This window comes from Meles meles, chromosome 15 (assembly GCF_922984935.1).
Source record: "Meles meles chromosome 15, mMelMel3.1 paternal haplotype, whole genome shotgun sequence".
Lineage (NCBI taxonomy): Eukaryota > Metazoa > Chordata > Mammalia > Carnivora > Mustelidae > Meles > Meles meles.
The window spans coordinates 34,764,965-34,790,272 of record NC_060080.1 but is presented as its reverse complement, the minus strand read 5'-3'; the positions used below and the strand labels follow the sequence as shown (position 1 = coordinate 34,790,272).

Here is a 25,308-nt window from a genome sequence, read left to right as displayed (position 1 = left end):
AAAGAAAATATTGGGACTAAAATCTTAGTATCTCAAGGACATGAAATCATATCACTTAAAACAGTACAGAAAAGATAAAGCAAACAAATTTAAAATTAAGTATATTGCTAAGAAATATTAAGATATGAACAGAAAGCTCACTTTAACGCGATTGCATTAGTTGCAATATGAAGAAATTACCTGCTGCACGTATCTGTCAGTAGTTTTCCACATGTAATAATATTCAATGATGCTAGTCAATGATTTCCAAGGGAGCTGAAAAAATATTAACATGATAAAGGAAAACAAGCTACTGTAGAAACTTTCTTTTTAAAATCACTTTTTAAAAGTAAGAGGCAAATATCCACATGGAAGATTCATTCTAGTAGAAGTGTTTGAGAAAAGTAAAATTAATTTTTAGCAAAGGGTATCCCAAGCAAGTTACATGCAGTCAGAGACTCTAATACAACACATTCCATTTCTCACCTCCCATTTTATTAAAGATTATAAACATTATGACTGAAAATATCTCATGGCCTACTCAGGAAAATTATTTTTGGGCTGCAGGTGGGATTGAAGTTCAGTTTTTAGAAACGATATTTAAATAGGTTAAGCCTAAGTTACTTTACACTTCCAAAAATGCAGCTCCACCTGGCTGTCATTTGGTCTCTGGCATAACAGTTCTCATCTTTATCAAAACTGCTTTATTTTCGCCTACTTTGTTGTAAATGAAATAAAAACCTAAACCCCTGAGAGACAGCATAGCTGAGTGTGGCTTGTATTTGAGAAGTAGGAAGCTCACCTTTGCCATTTTCCTATGATGACTCAAAACTGGCCAAATGAGCTCCTACTAATGAGAGTCACAACCAAGACTATAGCCCACAGTCCCTCTGTAAAGGGAAATCTGTCAGTCATCTAAGATGTAAAACGGAACAGATCAAACCTTCAAACAAATGACTATGGACAGTCACACTCCTTAGCTGTGGCGCCAGACCTTAGGGAAAGGTGACTCAGTCAGTGCTCTCGGACTTCTAGCGAGCTTACCCTAATGCACCATTGGGACTGGACAGTCAAAACAGTACTTCCCACACTGCCCTGCAGCTACGGGTCTGCTTGAAACCCACGGGTACAATATCCACACCATTCTCATCAACTCCACGTTTCACTCACCTGTTTGCTCTGAAGAGAAAACAGATGGAGTTCTAAGAGAAGAAACTATTTTCAGCTTAATGGGGTGGCAACTCCAATAGCAGTTCTAAGTGTGGCCTCCCTAAAGGGCCAAACCACAGCGCCACTGGGGTCTGTGCTGCGGCTAAAGCAAGTACTATTTTCTGTGACCCAGCAGACCAATCTGATGGGGTGGAGAGTGTCTGAGGGATGGGGTAAGGAGCCCACCGCAAGACCTCACGTGGCAAGACCTCAGGACAGTCACGGGCACAGTCCCCCAGGGCTTCAAGCAAGCTAAGACTGCTTCATCCCCTAACCATTCTTCTGAGAAGCCGCCCCTGGCATGCAATTATCTGGAAGGCTGAGAAAAGGAAACCAAGTGACTATGGAACCTGAGCTTCACCATCAGCCGGATTTTATCTAAGCCACTAAGTCCTACTCAGCTGTGCTCGGCACCACCGCTCTCTCCAGAAGTACAGGTCTTGAAAAGCACAAGTAACACATCCCAGTGTGTCTGCTCCTGTTGCAGGATCATTCCTCCCTCAACCCTCATGGCTTCACAGGAGTTCCTGAGGACATGTCAAGTGAGGAGGAAAAAATCCGAATGTGGCGGATGGCTTTGCACGATACACTGGCACTGATCAGAATTCCACTGCTGCAGACTTTTGGCCCCCAGCAGGAGTGGCTCTGAAGTACAATGAAGAAGGGCGATCCTTGGGAGGGGAGGACATTAGTCACTATAGGGTTTTCTACTTTGAGCTGAAGGAAAGCTGGCCAGAGGAACTAATCCATACCTACTAGCAGACAGTGGTTATCTACCTGTCACAATGATCGGGGACTTGAAAGGAATACAGTTAGAAGGTTGGTAACAATGAGGCTTAAGAAAGAGGTTTGTGGAATGGATACCTCTGGATGGGTCCAAGTGTGAAGATATTTGTGTCTCCATGCTTATCAAAGGCTCCCTAGAGAGAGGAGGTTCTCAGTATCAGGAGGAAAGATGATCCTCTAGGGCTATCAGCCAGCTCCCTTCCCCAGCCAGAACAATGACTGCTCAAAGGACACATAAACAAAATGGACACAGAGGCAATCAGACAGAGATTACACATGGGTACCACCACATGCATGTCCTCTCACCGAATCTGATCTGATTACTCCACGTGTCCAATCTGCAAGGAACACAGTACATGGCCTTCCAACATGGCACCATTCCTGGTAACATGTTAGTTACATTGGACTCTCAGCATCCTAGAATGAACAGACATCTTGTTCTTGTTGAATAGATAATTATTCCAAATATGACTTGCCTTTTTGGCCTATAATGCATTAACTAGCAATACCAATCATAGACTTATGAAGGACTTATTCTCACAGAACACTGCTTCTAACCCAGGGCTCAGAACCCTCAGAAATGAAGGTCTGAGTCACCCTACCAGGTTAAGAACAATGGTCACCTAAGGGACGAAGGGGAGAATAGTGGAGGAATTTGATGCTGAATGCCAACGAAGACCTCAGGGTGAGTTTCAGAAACAGAGGAAGGAAGACTAAAGAGGCTATCTACATTTCCTTCCTTGCTTGGTATAACGATTTTCCTTCAGCAGTCCAATTCCCTTTCTATTTACGTAAGATCTGTTGATGGTAGTTTTCCCTTTATAATTGAATGCAGAAGTTATAAGCAATAAAGACAGGGTTGTGAATAAGACCCGAAGAGGAATAAACATCAACCAGAGAAGGATGCTGTGACATTACATTTGAGGAAATGGTACCACATTTTCTAATGATTCAGGGATAATTACAATTGTTTCAAAGTTGCTAAGAGGAAAGCAAGCATGTACGGAAGGCAAGGATGATGCTGAGGAACCTAAGTGGGGGATGATGGCAGATCCTTTATACCCGCTTCCAATCCACATCTAGCTTGCCTTCATTAAAGCTCTAAGGTACATTTCCCGCAGATACCCTGGACCAAAGATGCAGACATATGGGCCATTTTTAGGCAAACTGAGAAGATGACATCAGGATAGAGAAGTGAGCAACTTAAGGACAAGGGTGCATGCAGGGAGAATGAACTGTCTGCCAAAAATGATGGCTGAGGGGCACCTGGGTGGCTCAGTCAGTTGAATGTCCGGCTCTTGATTTTGGCCCCAGTCAGATCTCAGGGTCCTAGGATCAAGCTCTGCTTGAGGATTCTCTCCCTCTGCCCCTCGCCCTGCTCTCTTTCTCTCTCTTTCTTAAAATAAATAAGTAAAGAAATCTTAAAAAAAAAAAAAAAAAAAAAGAATGATAGTTGAAATATGTTCTTCCAGGGTGTCTGTGTTAACCTTTCAGTCATCCATGCTAACATCATGGATGCCAAGCAGCGGAGGGCACGGGTATTTCCACTGTTCCTGGAAGTATAGTGTCCAACCCTGGTTCTCTAGTCTTCCCAGAGATTCTGTGAGAACCTAATACCATATATTCGTTTCTGCTTCAATTAGATTTAGTGAATTTCATACTTAGCAACTAGGAACCCTGACTAATATAACTAATACGTTTATTCTTTATACTAAACTGGGTGAGGCTGAGTTTCTCTTATCCATAATCAAAAGTGCTCTAGCTCAAACAAAGGCTGGAAGTAAAGTGTTGAAAGAACAGGCCTAGACACGTGGCATTTACTTTTTATTTATTTAAGTAACCTCCACATATAATGTGGGGCTCAAACTCATGACCCTGAGATCAAGAGTTGCACCTTCTGGGGCACCTGGGTGGCTCAGTGGATTGAGCTGCTGCCTTCGGCTCAGGTCATGATCTCAGGGTCCTGGGATCGAGCCCCACATCGGGCTCTCTGCTCCATAGGGAGCCTGCTTCCCCCTCTCTCTCTGCCTGCCTCACTGCCTGCTTGTGATCTCTCTGTCAAATAAATAAATAACATCTTAAAAAAAAAAAAAGAGTTGCACCTTCTTCTGACTGAGCCAGCCAGGCACCCCAATGTGTGGCATTTATTGACAGAGTCAAGTTGGGGCAGAAATCAGACAAGACTGGTGGTAGGGACCCTATATGTAGTGGAGTTTCTGCTACGATGCTGCTATTGCAGGGTTAGTTAGTTAGTTAGTTAGTTCATTCGTTCGTTCTTGGCTTCAAAAGACCTGGCTGTGAAGCATCTAAACTTAGATCCCCGACCCGCCTGGAGGTTCTGTTAGCCTGCAACATACCCTGTAATAAATCTCTCTCTCCTTAACTAGCTCACTCAGATGGATTCTGTTCTTTCCAATTATGGCTTTCCAACTTCCTTCAAGTTCACTTTCCTATACTGGAAGGCTACAATGGAAATATTATATTTCTGAGACTTCCTTGTGATTTATTTCTCACAAACAGATGTAGAAGACCTAAATTCAGAAGTGAGTTAAGCAGCATAGAGGGAAGGGTGCACAGGAATCTGTTTAGCTGCAGCAGAGCTAAGAGGCATAAAACTGTTCCAGAGCCATCAGCTCTACCAGAGGCTTCCTAACCCCAAGACCATGGTTAAAGTAGTGTAGTCCGGGAGCAGAGATTAACCCAGCAGCTTCCCACTTCCGGGTGGGGCAGAGGTAGGCGCTCCTCTGTTGGACCATTTCTGTGGAATGTTCTGGTGTCCATCCTGGAACCTACTTCTCCAACCCTATCAATTATCCAAAATTGTATATTAGATACTAGGTATATATAACATATATAAAACTATAAAAAGCAATTATCCAAAATTGAATCCCATTCTGTTTAAAACAGCTTATGTGTTTTGTGATCTGCAACTGAAGCTTAAATGATTAAAAACAGCTAGGAAATAGCCTTTGCTAAAAGGAGTTTCTATGCCAAGAGACCTGAATGCATGAAAGAACAGAGACTTTACTGCTCTGTACTTTGAATTTCTCAGGTTCCTTTGTATATTTCAGGTGCTGCTTCTTAGGATATAAAATCCACAAGAGAATGTCATTCCCACCCTAAAAATGAGAAGGAAAAAAAAAACATATAATCTATGGAACCATATCAATTCTTGAGCCCTACACAGAGTTAAAGTTGCAAAACAATCAACTGAACTGAAAACTCCAAAGTCACTCTGAATAAACACTAGACTCAGGGGACTCACAAACTCTTTTTACTTTGAAAAAGCACGCACACACTCACACACACACAAAGATAACAAATAAAAACAAGGAAGAAAACAACCAAAAATTTACCAAATTACTAAAGGTCAACAGTGAGCTAGGGCAACTGTTTAGCATCTATGGACACTCCAGACACCAGGCACACCATCCACATTTGCCACGGATCTCCTACAGGTGTTCATCAGAAAGAACTGGTCCAGAGCAGAAAACCTGAGAAAGCCCCTGCTGGTGGTGAGGGAATTTGAATCTACACAAAGAAATGAAGAGGGGCAGAAATAATAACATTTTTTAAAATAAATAACAATATGTAAGTAAATATGGGGAAAAAAGAAATTTTAAAAAATCTCTTTAAAAAGATCACTGACTGTCTAAAGGAAAAAACAGCAATAATTCATGGTGGGATTTAGAACATGGGCGGAAGTAAAATGTATAATGAAAAAGGCGTAAGAATGGGAGGAACTAGAAGTGTATTATCACATGGTTCTTTTTTTCTTTCTCTCTCTCTCTTTTTCTTTCTTTTTTAAAGTAAGCTCTACACCCAACATGGAACTTGAACTCATGACCCAAAGATCAAGAGTCGCATGCTCTATCAACTGAGCCAGCCAGGTACCCCAGCCAGATGGTTCTTATGATCTGTGTGATCCAACTGGATTTGACTGAAGGTAAATTGTACAACATTAAAGATGCATATTGTAAACCACTGAACAAATAAAAGTGTAATTGGTAAGCCACCAGAAGAGAGAAAACTAGAATAAAAAAAAATAATTAAAGAGGCACCTAAGTTGCTCAGTCGGTTAAGCATCCAACTCTTGGTTTCAGCTCAGGTCATAATCTCAGGGTCATGAGATCGAGGCCCCCATCCAGCTCCGTGCTCAGCGTGGCGTCTGCTTCAGATTCTTTGCCTCTCCCTCTCACTCTGCCCTTCCCTCTGCTCTCTCTCTCTAAAGTAAAATAACATCTTTTGAAAAAAATTAAATAATTTTGAAAAGGGGGAAAGAACAGAACAATGGGACAAATAGAAAATTAATGGTAAGAGGATTGGTTTTAAACCAAAAATTACATTATTGATAATGATATTAAAGGTAAATAGTCTAACAATCCAAGTAAAAGGTAGAGATTGTTGGACTGGTTTTAAACTATATTTAGTTTACAAAGCGTACTTTGGACATAAATAAGGTACAAATAAAGGGATGGAAACAAGATATACCATGTAATCAATAAAATAAAACTGGACTGGCAATATTAACAGGAGAAAAAGCAGATTTCACCAGAAGGAATATTACCATAAAGAGACATGATGTAAAGATAAAAGGGTCAATTCATTAGAAGGTTAACAATCCTCAATGTATGTAGCCAATAAGACAGCTTCAACATAATTAAAGCAAAAACCTGTATTAACTGAAAAAGAAAAACAGAAAAATTCACAATCATAACTAGAGACTTTTAATACTGCTTTCTCAATAACAGAACAGGTAGACAGAAAATCAGTAAGGCTCCAGAAGACTTGAATAACACCATCAATAAATTTGACCTAAGTAGCATTTATAGAACATTCCACCAAATAGCAAAATACCTCTTCTTTTCAAGAGCACATGGAACATTCACCATAATGGAACATATACTGGGATGAGAATCAATCACATGTCAAAAATGTAAGACTTGATTTTTTTTATGAAGTATGTTTTCTGATCACAACAGAATTAAACTAGACTTCAGTAACAAAAGTATATGGGGAAAAAAAAAATCACAAAACTTACCTCTAAATAACCCATGAGTCAAAAAGAGAATCAGAATGAAAAATGAAAATACTTTGAAGGAACAATAATGAAAACACAACGTATCAAAATGTGGAGAGAGGCCCCGTAGCACAGGGCCTGCTGAGGTTGAGACAGGAATACGGAAGAAGCCCTCCCACATTCCAGGCCCCACATCAAGCCCAGTTAAGAATCTGAAGTCTGTGGGTGTTCAGATCACCTGCTATTCACCCCTTCATGGAGGGATGGACCTGCCCCTCAAAACAGTATCAGGTGGCCAGACGTACAACACACAACACTGAAGACAAAAGACAGGAGGGGCGCCTGGGTGGCTCAGTTGATTAAGCCACTGCCTTCGGCTCGGGTCATGATCCCAGAGTCCTGGGATCGAGTCCTGCATTGGGCTCCCAGCTCCATGGGGAGTCTTCTCCTCCCTCTGACCTTCTCCCCTCTCATGCTCTCTCTCACTCTCTCTCAGATAAATAAATAAAATTTCTTTAAAAAAAAGGAAAAGAAATTCAAAAGAGAGGAGACTGGGGCGCCTGGGTGGCTCAGTGGGTTAAAGCCTCTGCCTTCGGCTCAGGTCATGGTCCCAGGGTCCTGGGATTGAGCCCCGCATCGGGCTCTCTGCTCAGCGAGCTGCTTGCTTTCCTCTCTCTCTGCCTGCCTTTCTGCCTACTTGTGATCTCTCTCTGTCGAATAAACATTAAAAAAAAAAAAAAAAAAAGAGAGGAGACTGACAGTGGTTTATGAGTCACAGCTACTCACACAGCCCAGGAGACAATGACACCATGTAGGGCCACAGTGAGTCATTAGGGGCTGGGAGAGTGAGGTTCTGTGTAACAAGAGGGTGAGGTATGGCCTGGTCCTTAAGAGGGTTCCCATGGGAGGAGGTGACTGGCTTCTCTGAGTAATTCTGTGGGCTAGCAGGGAAGTGAAACCCAAAAGGCTGAAGGAGGGGCGGGGAGATGCTAGTAAAACGGCAGATGAGGAGCCTTTCCTGCTGGAGGGCCATCTCCAGCAAGAGCAGTGGAACTCACAGTTAAGTTTTTGGGGCCCAGTGAGGCTCATAAATGTCAAGACAGCACATGAAATGTTAGGTCTTCCAATACAGAACAAGCACCAGATCCAAACGTGGCCCAACTACAGATTTGATTAATATATTAAAGAATATATTAATATATTTAAGGCTGTCTTAAAAAGGTAAGACAGCACAGGTGACTAGATGGGGAATTTACACAGATTAAAAATATAAAAAATAACATAAATGTTAGCAAAATATGCTATCATATTTGAGGAATTCCTTTAAGAAGTGTATCAGTATATTGGACATTGCTGAGAAAAGAATTAGTGGTACTGGAAGACAGATAAATATATAAATCATACAAACTAACACAAACAGCAGATCCCGGCTCTTGGAAACTCAGCAGAATAATTACGAAGGAAAACACACCCAGGAGCACTGTAGCAGTAAAACTGCTAAAAAAAACAAAACAAACAAAAAAAAAACCCAAACAAACAGAAGTAAAGAGAAAATCTTGAGCACAAAGAAACATTTACATACACAAGAACTTCTTGTCCAAAACTACGTAAGCCAGAGAGACCTCTTTAGGGTACTGAAAAAGAAAAAAAAAAAGAGTTCCATAAGGAAAGAAAATCATTTTTGTTAAAGAGGACAGTAAGATGGTTTTGAGAAAAAGCTAAAATCATTATCAGCCAAACACATACTACCAACAAATGATTACATTACAAGGAAGTTTCAACCTTAAAAAGATACTAGGAAAAGATAAAACACTTAAGCCTAAATAAAACAAGCTGAAGAAAGGAAATAACAAACATAAAAGCAGAAATTGATGAAACAAAAAAAATCAAACAAAAAACTGGTTCTTTGCAAAGATCAATAAAACTGACAAACTCCTAGCTGGACTGATGAGGAAAAGATAAAGAAGAGCTAAATTGCCAGTATCAGGAATGCGAGAGAGGCATCACTACAGCTCCATCCCAAAGACCTTCAAAGGGTAATAGGAGATTATGATCCCCTTTATGACAATAAACTAGACAACTCAAGATCAAATGAACAAGGAGGAAGTGGTGAGCAAGATATAGGAGTAGGAGAAACCTGTCTCTGTACCTGACAGCTATGGACAAATGAAAACAGCTCTGGGAGGATGGATATGGGAAGAGTCAAGCAAGCTCCTCTGGTGACACAGTGGGGCAAGAAAGGGTCACTGCAGAGGCAGCTGAGACATCTGGAAATAGCTAAGAACAAAAAAGAAGGGTAAAGGCTATCAGTATAAGCCATGTAGTGGTGCCACTGTGGTCCCCAGTGGCCTGATGTGCAGAGGAGCCCAGCAGCCATTGCCACCGAGGACCTCAGGAATCCTCAGGACAGCTGCAGAATGCCTGCCACGTCCACAGCAGAGGACTCTGCTGTGTTTGTTGGTGTGGACTCCAACAGCCCGATCTGCAGAGGAAACAGACAGCTTCTGCCACTGAGGTAACCAACAGCCACTGCTGATACTGACCTCGCTGAGAGGGAAACGCTGCTGCGCCCCTCTCACAAGACAATGCTGCATCCCCACCCCAGGAACAAGGCTACCAGCCCAGACCTCCAAGCCTGTGCACACCTAGGACCCCAGAGCTCTGGCTGCTCCTCACACACCCACACTTCAGGCCTTGATTCCATGGCTGCTCCACATGTGCTCCGATCTCTGCATGGACACACAGGTGAGCCAGCACACCAGACCCCAGAATGCTGTCACTCTGCAAGCCCCCATGCTCCATGCCTGGCTCTGTAGCCGATCCAAGCATGCTCACACCTCATGCTCATTGCCACGGCAAGGGTACTTCAAAGCCAGGTCCAATGCCAACAGGGATTCCTTTGGCAATGATATATCCCATGGGACAGAAAGAGATCAGGAGGTCCTCAGCAGCCTTTGCCATCAAAGACCCCAATAGCCTTCGCTGCCGCTGCAGATACCCGAAGCACTGGCTGTTGAAGACGCCGGGCCTTCCCAAGAGCTGGCACCATCATACCCACCCTTCCAGCACCCTTGAACCCACTCTAGGAGGAGGGTTTCTCCCCACTAAAACCAGTTGCTAAATTCTGGGAGAGGTGCCTACTCAATCAAATGCACAAACACCAACACAAGGCTACAAGAAAGATGAAAAATACATTCCCAAAGAAACACAGTAATTTTCCAATAACTGACCCCAAAGGAACGAAAATCTGTGATTTCCTGACAATGATTTCAAAATAAGGGTTTTAAGGAAGCTCAGCGAGCTACAAGAAAATACAAATAGAACTGAAATCAAGAGACAGACTCCAAAATCGGGAAAACAATAAACAAAATAAGACGCTCAATGGAGAAAGACATCATAAAAACAAACAAAAATTCTAAAGCTGAAGAATACAAGGAATTAAATGAAAAATGCAATATAGAACATCAATAACAGACATGAGCAAGCAGAAAAAAAGAATCCGTGAACTCAAAGATAGGTCATTAGAAATTATCTGGTTAGAGTGGGAAAAAAAAAAAAAAAGAAAAATCAGTAAAAGAGAGTATATCCAGTTAGTAGAAGGGAGGAAGCAACAAAGGTCAGAGGAGAAATAAAGGAAATATAAACCAGAAAAACAATAGAAAAGATCAATGAAACTAAGAGTTGCTTTTCTGGAAAGATAAACAAAACTAACAAACTTTAACTAGACCAAGAAAAAGAGAGGACTGAAATAAATTCAGAAATGAAAACTAGAGTAGACATTACAACTGATACTGCAAGTATACAAAAGATCCTGAGAGACTGGTATGAACAATTATATACCCACAAATTGGATAATCTAGAAAGGATGATTGCCCTAGAATGCTATCCATGGACTTCTCAAATAGAAATTTCCCCATTTCAAAGAGGTTATAAGCTTAATTAAAGAGAGCAATTCCATAAATACAAAGACAAGAGGAAGTATATAATAGTAGATAAGATTATCCAGTATTTAAAATCCAAGTAAGATACCACATATCATTAAGAGGAGTCAAGGACTGAAAACATATAAAGCAAATTTTCCTACTCTGCTTGGTATAGGCTGTTTCCATATTATAGGTCCACATCAAATTTAGGCTCAACAATTAGTAAGGTAACTAGAAAAATTTAAAAGGTCTAAAAGAGAGCAACAAACTTAAAAAGCAGAGCTCAGAAAAATATTTAGTGCAGTCAGAAAAGCTATCCATATTTTAACCCTGGAACTCAGAGCTTCCTGACCTCGGGTCTTAAAATTATTTCCAAAAACAAATGTTAACTTCTCCCTCTGTAACACCAGCCTTCATTCTAAGTGGAGCAGATAAAAATTACTAAGTCATGAGCTTGCTAAATGGTTTACTGGATTCCTAATAAAGACAAAATATTCCCACCCCAACATTTTATTTGCAATCTTCTACTTACAAAGTCTTGACGTATGTCATTGAAGTCTTTGCCATATTTTTCCAGTGCCTCTTCAAATAAACTAGCTTCGGAGGCTGACCACTCTTCCATTTCATCTCTGCATAACACAGGTCCTCCAAGTGGTACTAAGACACTAATTGCACTGCTCAAATCATAGCTGTGCCTATACAATGTATCCATAGCGTGAAACTAAAGAAAACAAAATAGAAAAGATTCAGTCAGAAATGCAACCTTGCTAGGTTATTTAAGAACAGAAATACTGAAAGGAATGATGCACTTAACACTAATATACTTAGGTGTTTGTTTTTTAAGTAACAAAATAAAGAAAAATTTAAACCACAGATGACCTTCTTAAAATACCATTTATGGCTTTAAGAAAATGCTGATTTGTACCTTATAAGATGGGTATTTTTAAAAATGCATTCATTTGTTATAGTAATCTGACTGTGAAGAGCCAGGGCCTCTAAGTAATTACACTGGAAAGCCAGTAAATTTCACCATCCTCTTGGTTACCAAAATCACTTCAGCTACTGCACAGGGCTGGCACAGCCTTCCTTGATAAGGGAAAAAGAGATGATGTAGCAGAGAGGGAAAAACAACTCTCAGGTTGGATTAAGAGAATGATGTCCTAAGAACGAGAGATAGAGAAAACAATGGAATTGAGAAGGGAGGTGACACAAAACAAAACTATACATCTATGTTAAGTGAAACAAAAGTACGTATCCATGCAAAAACAGTAACTGGGTTAGGATTTTGTAAGACCAAGAAGAGATGACCAGGCTTGCTTGCATCAGCTAGGCTGCGAGGGTTTCCTATACATTTCAAGAGACAGTGATAGAAGAGTCATCTGAAAGGGAGACAGATGAGGAATATAGACCTGGCTTTTTGCAAAAGTACCTTGGGTCTAGCTTACTTAAAAGACATTCTTCTTCCCATCAGAAGCAGTGAATAAACTTAGGTTCCAAAACTTTAAGCTTTGAAAAACTCGAGATGGTTCTTCTACCAGAGAAAAAGATTCATTCATAACATATATGCACAATGGTATGCACAACAGGAAAACTGCAAAAGGGGATGATTGGCTCTGCTGTGTCTGGATAAGCATATAGGTGTGGCCCAGATTTGGTTGGCAAGGTGACCAAATCCTTCCCAAGTTAGAACTAGTTCTATTTAAACTTTCTAACACATGAAAGCCAAGTCTTGGACCTTGTACACAAAGTATCTTCTGAAATTTTCACAAAATGGTGATAGCATCACATCTACTGGACACCACAGCTCTTAAAATGTAGCTTGTAAGTGAGTTCCCTGTTCATACAAGAATATAAAACCAGCTCAAATATCATAATCATCTACTAAAAAGAATTACTGGCTACAGTATACACTAAAAAGACATATTTAGGGCTCCTGGGTGACTTCAGTCGGTTAGGGTTCTGCCTCCGGCTCAGGTGATGATCGCAGGGTTCTGGGATTGAGCTGTGCGTCAGATTCTCTATTCAGTAGAGAGTCTGCTTCTCTCTCTCCATTTCCCTCTGTCCTTCCCCCCAACTCATGTAGGTCTCTCTCTCTCTCAAATAAATAAATAAAATCTTAAAAAAAAATTTACACTGTCATACATTAAGACATTGGAAAGGGTCTAGAATAGAAATTTGTTGACAGAACTAAAGACAGGATTTAGGACATACAGACATGTTTAAGGTATAGTAACTAACTGCTTTAACAAGGATTAGCTTCTCTCTGAACTAAATCACCGGACTCCACAACAAAAGCAAGTAGGAATTTCATTATTTATTTCCTAGTTACAATCACAGCTAAGGCCACTGGCCATGTATAGGCTTATTGTTGTATGCATCACAATCATGGAATAATAACTTCAATTTTCAAGAGAATTTCTTCCCACTCTTCTGCAGCAAGGGTTACAAAAATGTTACAATGATCTTTATTCTTTGCCTGTGCTCTGCAAACTTGAGAATCAACTGAACACTGTTCTAGCTAACCTTCCCACTTGACAGATTCAACAGTTCAAGTACTTACTGTACAATGCTAAACACTTTACATCGTCCCTGAAATTACTGTTTCTAGATAACTGATCTAAGAAAGTAAAAACAGAGTCTAAGAGCATTTAGGGATCCCTTCAATTAGTAATCTATTACTATAAACAATTATTTTTGAAACTAAATTTACGATGGGTAACAAAACTGAAAAAGATTCAATAGTATTCAAAATCAATAATTACACCAATTAACTGTGCTGCTGAGATTCTTCAGGAGGTAAAAGTCATTTTTATAATTAACAGGTGCTCTGAAACCAGAAGTCACACCATTAAGTGAGTTTTTCTCAGCTGATATTATACCAGCCACTCAAAGCGTGAAAGGATTTTCAGCCTTTTGTTCATGTGAGATGAATGAAAAGGCTTTTCTTACAGGCACTTTTAAAAATGACAGGCTATTATCTAATAAGGTTTCAAAGAACCAAAGTAATATCATAGCCTTTATAAGTGATTATGACCAAAATGTGAAGTGATTAGACTGTTGATTAGATTGTTACAAAGGTTCTTTTCTTTACAGTGTTACTGAACACTGAAGTAATAAGCATTTGCTTTCAGAAGACTAACTCCTGCTCTGTCACAAATCAAATGGAAAGAATGGGTCCAACTTACAGCTGACTGGAGGCTCTGAAACCCCCAAAGCCCACTTTTGAGATTCAGCCCAGAGGAAAGTGTTGTCGTGATCGGTATGTGTAGAAAATAAACATCCCATCAGACATATGCACTGTGGAATTCCTAGGGAATAATTTTATTGACACTGATGACCAACTGCACAAAGAAACCAGAGGATCACATTATGTGCTAGGAGTCCATATGCACTCCATCTTTCTGACACATACAGGTGGCTACTTTTTTGTTGTTGTTGTCGTTGTTTTTAAAGATTTTATTTTTATTTATTTGACAGACAGAGAACACAAGTAGGCAGAGAAGCAGGCAGAGAGAGAGAGGAGGAAGCAGGCTCCCCGCTGAGCAGAGAGCCTGATGTGGGGCTCGATCCCAGGACTCTGGGATCATGACCTGAGCCGAATGCAGAGGCTTTAACCCACTGAGCCACCCAGGCGCCCCAATGTTGTTGTTGTTTTTTTAAGACTTTATTTATTTGTCAGAGAGAGAGACACAAGCACGCACAGTGGCAGGCAGAGGCAGTGAGAGAAGCAGGCTACCTGCTGGACAAGGAGCCCGATGCGGGACTCAATCCCAGGACCCTGGGATCATAACCTGAACCAAAAGCAGTGGCTTAACCAACTGAGCCACCCAGGCATGCCTAGGTGGCTCCTTCTGAATGGACTTTTATATAGTCCGATCTTATCCTAAAGAGCTATACTATATACCATAAATAAAACACACGCTGAGACAACATTAAGTGAAGATTCTCAGAAGCAGGCTAAGACACGGTAGTTTGACATATGACTTATGGTTTATCAGTAAGATAGTAAGAGCTACACATGTAAAAGAAGACACTGGCTGATTCCATTTATTTATTTTTTTAAGATTTACTTATTTATTTTAGAGACAGAGTGAGTACATGCGCGTGAGTAGGAGGAGGGGCAGAGGGAGAAGAAGAGGGAGAGAATCTCAAGTTGACTCCTCACTGAACACAGAGTCCCACAGGGGACTTGATTCCGGGACGCTGAGATCATGACCCAAGCAGAAATCAAGAGTTGGTCGCTTAACTGATCCAGGTGCCCTTGGTTGATTTCATTCAGATGGATTTTGAGAAAAGTAACATTCAGTAATAAGAGAAGTCAAAATAATGATTACCTCAGATTCAGGGGGTAGGGGGGTGATCACTGAGGAGAGGCATGATAAAACATTTTGGGATTCTGGCAGGGCTCTTTATCTAGATCTGGGTGGTGATTACATGAATGTACACACACACACACACAATTTATAAGCTATGCACCTAAATGTACTTAATACACTTCACTGTATGTATACCTCAATTTAAAGACAAAGAATTTAAAGACTAAATGTAAAAAAAAACTGGAAGTCTTCCCTCTTAGATACTTTGCAAAGATACCATGTTTTCAATAGAGATACAGACACACACGACAAGATCCATTCAAATCTAAATTTAAAAAATCATAAGAACTGAGCACAAGCTGTTCCCTCTGCCAAATAGTGGTGAAGGTGTTGTCACATTTCATCTCATTCATAACAGATGGAGATGACAAACAGAAGTATTTTAGGAGAAAGACTGACAATGAAATCTTGGCAGTGAAATTCTCATCTTTTGTTCATTAAGTAGAATCACACTATGGTAGACTAGATTATTATTCAGCAAATATTCACTCCCTCCCCTGGACCTCCATAGAAGAGCATTCTTCTACTCCACGGATATTGCGCCTGACAATGTGACCTGACTGGCAGCAAGATGCTCAGGATATGTGGCATAATAGAGCCTTGACATGTGTTTCCATGTCTGGACTTGCCCTTCTGAGCTACTGGTTTTTTTCACCAGAGGATGAGATCTACATGGAACAGATCTGGACTCATCCTGCAGCTTGGCACCTAAAGTGGCCCAGTCTAGTTCAGAAGAATCCTAGATAATCTGCACAGGAGTATTTAAGACTTAATGCTTGTTGTTATAAGCCGCTGAAATACTGGGTAGTGTAATAAATATCATGTTTTCCCTTTTGAGAATAAAGAACTTATTTACTCCACGCTCGTTGTGCTGTGAGCAGACAGCCCTCAACTATCACGAATGATCTCGATTTAAGAAAGATTCATCACCCAAGGCCGTGCCCTCTTCCTGGGGCTGCCTTCACCCAATGATGCAGGAATACAAAGGTCCCACCTGTTAAGCTGATTTGGGACAATGCTTCAAAGTGTCCCAGGAAGTTGGCTGAGACCTTCATTCATACTGTACCATAGCCTACCTTTTTCTTCTGTTCAATCCTGCCTCCTTCCTTTCTCTTCCACAGGTGTTGACTTCTAATAAATTGCCTACATACAAATCTCCATCTTAGAGTCTGTTTCTCAGAATCCAAGCCTGTAACATGTAGCATTATTTTGGCAACAGCTAACTGATACACATATATATTCAACCCTAACTATTGATTTGCTCAGTTAGCATTTTACAAAAAACTTTTCATGTATACCTCCAGCACAAATCATAGCATTCAGAACACCAAATCCATTTGAAAATTAATGAGCATATGGTTTTTTCCAAGCAGAAGGTGAACATAAACTCTTATGAGTAAACTGTAAACCATGATCAAGAAAACATTTTATACATAAAAGAGAAGTATGTCATCCATTCTCAATTTTTGCTTCAGTGTATAGTACTCAAATCAAAATCCCTCATTCATCAACAAATGTGTTAAGACTTAGTTGTCATTCACTCACATCAATCTACAAGACACCCTGAGTCATGTCCTTATGTGCAGTCATACCTTCTGATTATTATCCCAAGAAAGCTACTTGGTTTGCTTTGTTGCTGCAAAGTTGCAAAGTTGCTGCAGGGCCACAGCAACCCCAAGGCCCTAAATGTCATTTGCACGACCACAACTAGGACTTCTTGCCCTCCTCTCGCCGGCTCTGATTTTAGATACAAAGCAGACAAATATCTAACAACTATGTGAGGAAACTGAAGAACAGTCAATGCAGGCAAGGGGAGGCTAAAATAATTCAGGAAGAAGTAGGACAGGTAAGCTCCCACACTGACTTGAGCTTTTACCTTGAAGGCATTTTCCAGACTGCTACACGGCAGAATGGACAAAAACAGAAAGCTCCCTTTTTACTAGGCTGAGGTAAAAGTGTGTAAGACCTGGGGAGCAAAACCCTGTAGAGGATTATATGTTCCAGGCCCTAAAGAGAAGCACGATATATTAGAAGAATTGGTATCATAAGTGTTCTCTAACCACAACTTCCAAGGCAATTAAGATAAATTTATGAACCTCATTCCCTTGGAAATTAACTCATAATTAAATGCAAAATTATGAAGTAACGTAAGAAATACTCAGAACCAAATGATAATAAAAATACTACATATCAAAGTATAGGAGATATAGATATAGAGAGGTATATTCTTCACATTCTTAAATACTGATGATGGAAAAGTAGACAAAACTGATAGGTTAAAATCAGTCTTAAAAAGCTGGAATAGGAATATCAGAGTAAACCCAAAGAAAAGTAGAACGAAGAAAATAATAAACAGGGGAAAAAAAACTAAATAGAAAACATACAATAAAAAAAAATCAACCAAACTAAAATCTCATTCTTTTAGACAATAAAAAGAGAAAAATCTGGCAAAACTATCAAGAAAAAAAATGGGAAATGACACATACAAACAATAACAGGATGATAAGCTAGTTATAACTGAGACTTACCAAATTATTCTAATTAAAGAATATTATGAAAAATTATGTTGATCAACTTGAAAATTTAGGGTCAAAGAAAATCTCTTAACTCATCAAAATGGACTTAAGTAGAATAAAAATTTATCCTAATTATAATCTAATTATAACCACAACCCAAACTAAGGGACATTCTGCAAAATAAATGGCCTATACTTTCAAAATGCCATGGTCATGAAAGACAAAGAATGAGGAATTATTCAGGACTGAAGGAAATTAAAGCGATAGGACAACTAAATGCAATAAGTGATTCTCAAGTAGATTTTGAACCAGGAAAAATTTTTTCTTTTGTTGTAAAGAAACTAGATAACTAGAACAACTAGAAAATCTCACTAAAGCCTCTAGATTAGATTACAATATTACAGCAATGTTCATTTTCTGCCTTCATGATACATTTAGAAGTAAGAATAATCTCATATTTCATATTTTTTACTGCAGTGGTAGTCTTATTAATTTTAATTCTGATTTATAGCCTTGGAAACATGGATAGTACTCTTAAGTTTTGGGAAACTGAGTTTAAAAAAATTATAGGAATTCTCAGTTAATCAATTTAATACTCATTTTGAAGACTACATTTCTGATGTAAACTAGTACGTAAAATGTTAATCTAAAGATTTATATATTCTAGGGGCACCTGGGTGGCTCAGTCAGTTAAGCGACTGACTTTTGGTTTCAGTTTAAGGTTGTGATCTCAGAGTCATGAGATGAAGGCCCGCATTGGGCTCCATGCTTAGTATGGAGTCTGCTTGGGACTCTCCCCCTCTTTAGCTCTGCCCCTCCCCCCTGCTCACTGTCTCTCTCTCTCTCTCTAAAATAAATAACTCTTTAAAAAAATAAAGATTTATTCTGCTGAGTACAATTCCTTTAAATGTTGCAATGAATGTGATTTACAAACCATCCCCAGATTCCCAGTATCCTCAAGGCCCTAAATGAGTATGTGATTTCAACAGGACTCACAAATGAAGAGAACGAAGTGCATGATTAATAGCTAGCATTTTTTTACAGAGTTAATATCTGAAGAATAAAATTGCTATTGGTTAAGTCAACTTTCTCTTTTCAGGAAAGTAAGTTAATCACTTTTCCATGTTTTTCTTAATGGGAAGATTTTTATTATAAAAATTGTAGCTTGTTTTAGGGGGAAGATCTTTAAATCATGTAATTTCCTTGTAACAATTATATTAAAATGGGGCGCCTGGGTGGCTCAGTGGGCTAAGCATCTGACTTTGGCTCAAGTTATGATCCTGGGGTCCTGGGACTGAGCCCCACATCAGGGAGGGAGCCTGCTTCTCCCTCTCCTTCTACCCTTCCACCTCCACCCTCGTGCACACATGCTCTCAGAAAAAAAAATAAATAAATGTATGATCGATCATAACGTAACGACCATATTCAAACTTGAAAATCTACTACAATGACAGTAAATATGGCATGACAAAAGCCCTTTTAGACAATCAATAATGCCATAATCAGAAGTAAATGAGACACAACAAAACTAGGGGCGGGGGGAATGTATCACTGTTATCATCATCTCAACAGACAACCAGTATTACTGAGCCCTCACTGTGCCGGACACTGTTCTAAATGATTCACAAGTACTACCTCGTTTAATTCTAAAACTGATGCTATATAACTCAGAGAAAGACTTTTCCAGAAGCTGGAAAGAGGGTGCCAGAGATCTTCTCCAGGACACCGAGACATCATATCTCTGTCTCTCCCAGTGAGGAGCCAGAAGAGCCCAGCATTTGTGAGTATGACCTTAAACAAAGGTGCATAAACTATTCAATGTAATTTCTTCTGCAATGTTGATGGACGCTCAGAAAGACTTGTATCATAGCAAGAAATCACTTACCTTTCACTCAATCTGGGAGGCCAGTTTCAGAATTCTATGCTCCTCCGAGAGTCCAGGGGCCCAGGAAGCTGCCCGAGGCATGCTCTGGGGAACCCCTGAAGAGCCATCAGTTTCTCTATGCTTGGACACATACATCTGCAATTTACAGACGTGTGTCTGTACACCCTCTTGTTGTCAACAGATAACCCCTGAAAGCAGGACAGGCAGGTTTTATACAACTCTTATTCCCATCGCAGATGCAGAAACTCAGGCTCGGGTAGGTTAAGTAACTTGCCTAAGGCTAAATGGCTCATAAGCTATAGATCCAGGGGGAAAAGCCTGCAGAATCATAAAAGTATACCCGTTTGTACCTCCATGTTCATAGCAGTAATAGTCACCATAGCCAAAAAGTAGAAGCAACCCAAATTTCTACTGACAGATGAATGAATATGATAAAATATTACGCAGACTTAAAAAGGAAGGAAATGATGACAGAGATTACAATATAGAAGACCTGAAAACATTACGCTAAGTGAAATAAGCAAGTTACAGAAGGGGCACACACCGTATAGTTCCACTTAAATGAAGGACCTACAATAGTCAAAATCACAGCAACAGAAAGTAGAATGGTGGTTGCCAAGGGCTGAGGAATAGGGAGTTATCCTTTAACGAGTACAGAGTTTCGGCTGGGGAAGAAGAAAACATTCTGGAGATGGATGCTGGCGCTGACTGCGTGACAATGTGAATGCTTCAGGCCAGAGAAGAATACACTTAAACACGATTAAAATGGCAAATTTCATGTTGTGCCTACTTGACCACAGGTTTTAAACAAGTATATCCAATGCCTAAAACTTTCTATAATTCCTGGTCTTTAGACTGTATCTGTTCAGCTCTGGTGACACAATGAAGCTAGAAATTCAAATATATGTAATCACTCTTAGTGACGAGATGAATTCAGTAAAAGATTGACTAAAATGCTAAGTAACACTTTATCAGAAATAACATACTCCAATGACCTATTTTAATAAAACTTACTGTCTTATTCATTCTCAGATATTTACTGACCCTAGGATATATACTAAAACTATGCTCGGTGCTGGGAATTCAGCAGTGAGGATAATGAGGATACAGTCGCTATACTAATGGATGTTACAAGCCAATATGTAAGGAAGGGGAAGAAGAGAGCGAGAGACACACATTAATGAGATAATCACAAAAATAAGTGTTTAATTACAAACAACAAACATGGAGGAATGCAGTTGGTTCTCTACATGAGCAGGTCACAAAGTAATCTGCCGTAGATGAACGAATCAGGCAAGATAGGAAGAAAGAAGAAGAGTTAAGGTGGGGCTGTGAGAGCATCCAGGCAAAGGAAAGTGAAGTTGCAGACGTCCTGTGGCAGGAGGCAGACTACAGGCTGGTTGGTCCCAGGGGACACAGAGGAAAAGTGTCAGGGCAAGCACGGGACTGAAGAGAGGGGCCAGAAAAAACCCCACAGGTTTTTTGTTGATGGGGATTTTTGACTGTTTTAAGGATATGGGTTTTACCCTGAAAGCAATTAAAAGCCACTAAAAGGATGTAAGATGGGAGACAGCAAAATCAGAAGTGCATTTTAAAAAGATCAGGTAGAAGAATTAGAGATGTTCCAGGATGCAGTCTCCTCCCTACAAAATCAACACAGCCTGACCTTTCTCAGAACCAGACTCAGCATCACAAAACCTGTCTCTAGTACTGATTCTGTCACTAATTAAATATGAATCTTTATACAAGTTACTTCATATTATCTCTAATATGCTCTACCCTTGAAGATTTCTAAGGCCCTGAACAACTCAAAAAACTCTTTTTCTAAGATCTTGTCCTCCAACTTGCTTTAGTCCTCAGGATCCAAGGAAAAGAGAAATCTAAAATCTATATAATTACCTGTTCTCCGAGACTGAGGCTCCCTACCAGTGCACGTGGCATTTGGCCCCTCCACCCACAGGGTACAGACCACAAACAGGAAGTAACAGGCTAGGCCTTCCACCAACTACCACTTACTGACCACCTCTGGGTTTACTTTGTTCTAAGGAATTCTGTTTCCACAAAGGGAGAAGTGAGGTCAATGTAGGTTGTAAACTGATTTCGTTTCTCTCTCTGCCTATTGTACAAAGTACATGTTACATTTTAATGAAATGAGGGTGAAATCCATAAAGCCTCCATGACAACTTCCATTTTTTAACAATTATAAATCTTACCATGTATCTTAAAGCAGTGTTTGAAAGTCAGTCTAGCTATGATTTTACCAGATCTCAAAACAAGGACATCAGACCTAAGGATCTGCAGGCAGATTAATTACCTGTTCCCAAAACAAGTAGCATACAGAGTCTAGGATAAACAGATGCTTTGGATTAGGAATGCCGAATGCCGAGCATAGGAATTCGGCAGGGGCTGGGGTGGGGGGTGGTGGTGGATACAAACACTCAACCTACTTAAAAGAAAAAATAAGAAACAAAACATTCAAACTTATTTGTTATGAATGATCCTATAGTGCCAACTATTTTATAAGTTGAAGCTTTAGGAATAAAATTAATTATAAGAGTAGACTTTGGGGGCACCTGGGTGACTCAGTGGGTTAAAGCCTCTGCCTTCGGCTCAGGTCATGATCCCAGGGTCCTCGGATGGAGTCCCGCATCGGGCTCTCTGCTTGCCCGGGAACCTGCTTTCTCCTCTCTCTGTCTCTCTGCCTACTTGTGACCTCTGTCTGTCAAATAAATAAAATCTTAAAAAAAAAAAAAAAAAAAAAAGGAATGCCGAATGCCAACAGCAGTCCTCACAGGACAAACCACAGAGAAAATCACCTGGAACAGCACCCCCCCCCCAACAGAGGCCCTGCAATTCTAGAACTCCACCCTCTGAATGAGAGGTCTTCAGCTACACAGACTGGTCACCTGACGGAGATAGGTACTAACCTGATCTATACACACCTGAAAACACTGACAGAAAAAATAAGAACTTGACTCTCCAAATTCAACTGAATGATGAATCTAATTTTCACTTAATGGCATAAAACAACTTATCAGCTTTTCATATGATAAAACAATCTGTAAGACTCATATTATCAACGTATAACTAATCAATATTTAGCCACTCCCTCTCACTTCTATAGTAATGCCCCAGGATCTTATATGTTAACATCAAAGAGAAAGCATGATACCACCAGCAACACAGGATTAGAGGTGCAGGTCATGGCATCTGAAATAACAAAGGCCACTGATTTCTTCCTGCTTTTGTGACCTCTGAAAGATGTCAGTTTTATGGCATTGAAAATAATCTCAACCAAAGGGGCACCTGGGTGGCTCAGTCAGTTAAGGGTCTGCCTTTGGCTCAGGCCATGATCCTGGGATCCTGAGCCCCACTGGGCTGCCTACTTAGTGGGAAGCCTACCTCTCCTTCTCCTCCCCACCTATGCATTTCTCTCTCACCATCTCTCTCTCTCTCTCAAATAAATAAAATCTTAATAATGATAATAAGAATCTCAAGCCAAGAACACCATATAGAAGAAGTCCGAGTAAAGCTAAACTAGAGTAGTTTGAGCAAGAAACCAAAGCCCTGCAATGCTGTAGCCAAAAGAGCAGATCTTCGGTGCAGCCTAATCCAAGACAGACAACAATACAGATTTTTAAGCCCAAACCATTTTAACGAGAGTGAGGGAGAAGAGGTAATCTGGGAGAGGGAATATCTCAGTCAGAGGCAAGAACAGATCAAATCCTGTCTCTGAAACCAGCTGTACAAACATGACAAAACACAATTTCTTGGGCCTTTGAGGACATTTCTGCTTTAAAAAGTAACAGAGTAGTAAACAATTTAAGATAATAGATGTCAATACAAAGTGGCTCCCCAACTGCTAAACACCAAAGGAAACGAAACAGAAGCAGCAAAAACACTGAGCGTGTGAAAGCCCCTGCCTAGGAGCATGCAGGCCAGGACTGCAGCAGATACACACAGAATGATATTTAGACTGATTAAGGTACATAGGTCATGTTCTCTTTATTTTTTTTTTTAAAGATTTTATTTATTTATTCGACAGAGAGAGATCCACAAGTAGGCAGAGAGGCAGGCAGAGAGAGAGAGAGGAGGAAGCAGGCTCCCTGCCAAGGAGAGAGCCCAATGCGGGGCTCGATCCCAGGACTCTGGGATCATGACCCGAGCCGAAGGCAGAGGCTTTAACCCTCTGAGCCACCCAGACGCCCCGGTCATGCTCTCTTTAAAGTGCTTCTTCTACAAACAGCCTTCACGGGCAGAAACAAATACTGAGTCTGAAAAACTGCCCTCTTCGAAAAAAATTCACCCGCTGTCCCACCAGGCACCACCAGTGGGAAGCAGAGAGTCGCGGGAGCGGAAACCAAGCTTCACCTGTTCACATCTAGCTCCAGGCGAATCCGCCCCGACTGTCACAGAGCTCTGTAGCTTCTCAAGACCAGGCCTTGCCCCATCACTCCTGACCAGGGAAGGAATCTGATCGGCCGTGATGATCTGGAAAGCATTCTCTCAGAAGAACAGTGTTAAACCACAAGAGACTGGCTATGTAAGTAACAAGTTTATCTATACAAGCATGGTCATACAACATTTAAAAAAAAAAAAAAACACTTTCTGATACTTATGATATGAAAAGGTTCATTTTATATTGTTCATTTTGTATTGTTAGGAAAAACATGTTGGGAGGAGGCAAAGTACAAAACTCCCACTTAAATGACTTCCACTGTGTGTTAACAAGAAATTTCACGTGGGACTTATCAGCTTTTTTATAATGTGTTGCTTGCACAGAAATGAACAGATCAATGGAACACAAGAGAATAGGTTACAAATCCAGAAGCAGACCTGACCATATCTGAAACCTTGAAGTAAGAGAGAGGAAAGCATTACAAAATCATGAGGAAACAACCAATTCAATAAAAGGTGTTACTGTATTTATTTTCCATAGGGGGTAAAAATCACAATGAGACTCCTACACCTCATTCCCGTCTTAAAAATAAACTCCAGATATATTTATAATCATGTGTATGAATAACCTTTTAAAGCTATTAGAAAAAAATAAAATAATAATGCAAGTGAAGAATGGGCAAAGGATATAAATCTAAAATATAAAGAAAAACCCTGAAGAACCAAAAAAACATATGAAAACTTGCTTAACCTTATTAAGTAAGAAACACATGAAAATGAGATAAGCATCAGGTTAGTAAAAATTTTAGCCTGAAAATATACAAGGCTGAAGACAATATAAGAATGGATGAGGAAAGGAAAACATCCACTGACTGCTTGTGGGATTATAAATTTCTACCTTGGTGTGCAGAATAACTTGGTTGCATTTGGTCAAATTCAAAGTGAGCAGAACACTATGAATCACTATGAATCACTATTCCAATTCTTATTATGGGAGAAAGCTCGCATACACGCTCACAGAGGATATGTGTTGGAATTTTCAATGCAGCATTATGGGTAGCAGCAAAAGAAAAAGTGTTTTTAAAGCACTCCAGATGTTCATCGTTAAGAGAATACATAAATAATGTGGTGTAGACCACGAAGGAGTACTACAAATACTACCCAGTGCTTACAACGAGTGAGCTGGATATATGTTTATTAACAGAGCTAGATGTCA

General features: G+C 40.1%; 1 protein-coding gene across 4 annotated transcripts in view; it reads right to left on the bottom strand.

Moving 5' to 3' along the window:
• MTA3 (metastasis associated 1 family member 3) overlaps positions 1 to 25,308 on the bottom strand; it is a 181,645-nt gene that overhangs the window by 57,920 nt on the left and 98,417 nt on the right. For all 4 annotated transcript variants that reach the window (XR_006815115.1, XR_006815116.1, XR_006815117.1 and 1 more), the window contains exons 9-10: positions 11,450 to 11,638; positions 181 to 255 (exon numbers count right to left, since the gene is read on the bottom strand). Coding sequence is in view for 1 of the 4 variants with exons in the window: in XM_045979575.1 (XP_045835531.1) it covers positions 181 to 255; positions 11,450 to 11,638 (264 nt within the window). In the remaining 3 variants the exon portion in view is untranslated. The remainder of the gene's footprint in view (positions 1 to 180; positions 256 to 11,449; positions 11,639 to 25,308) is intronic.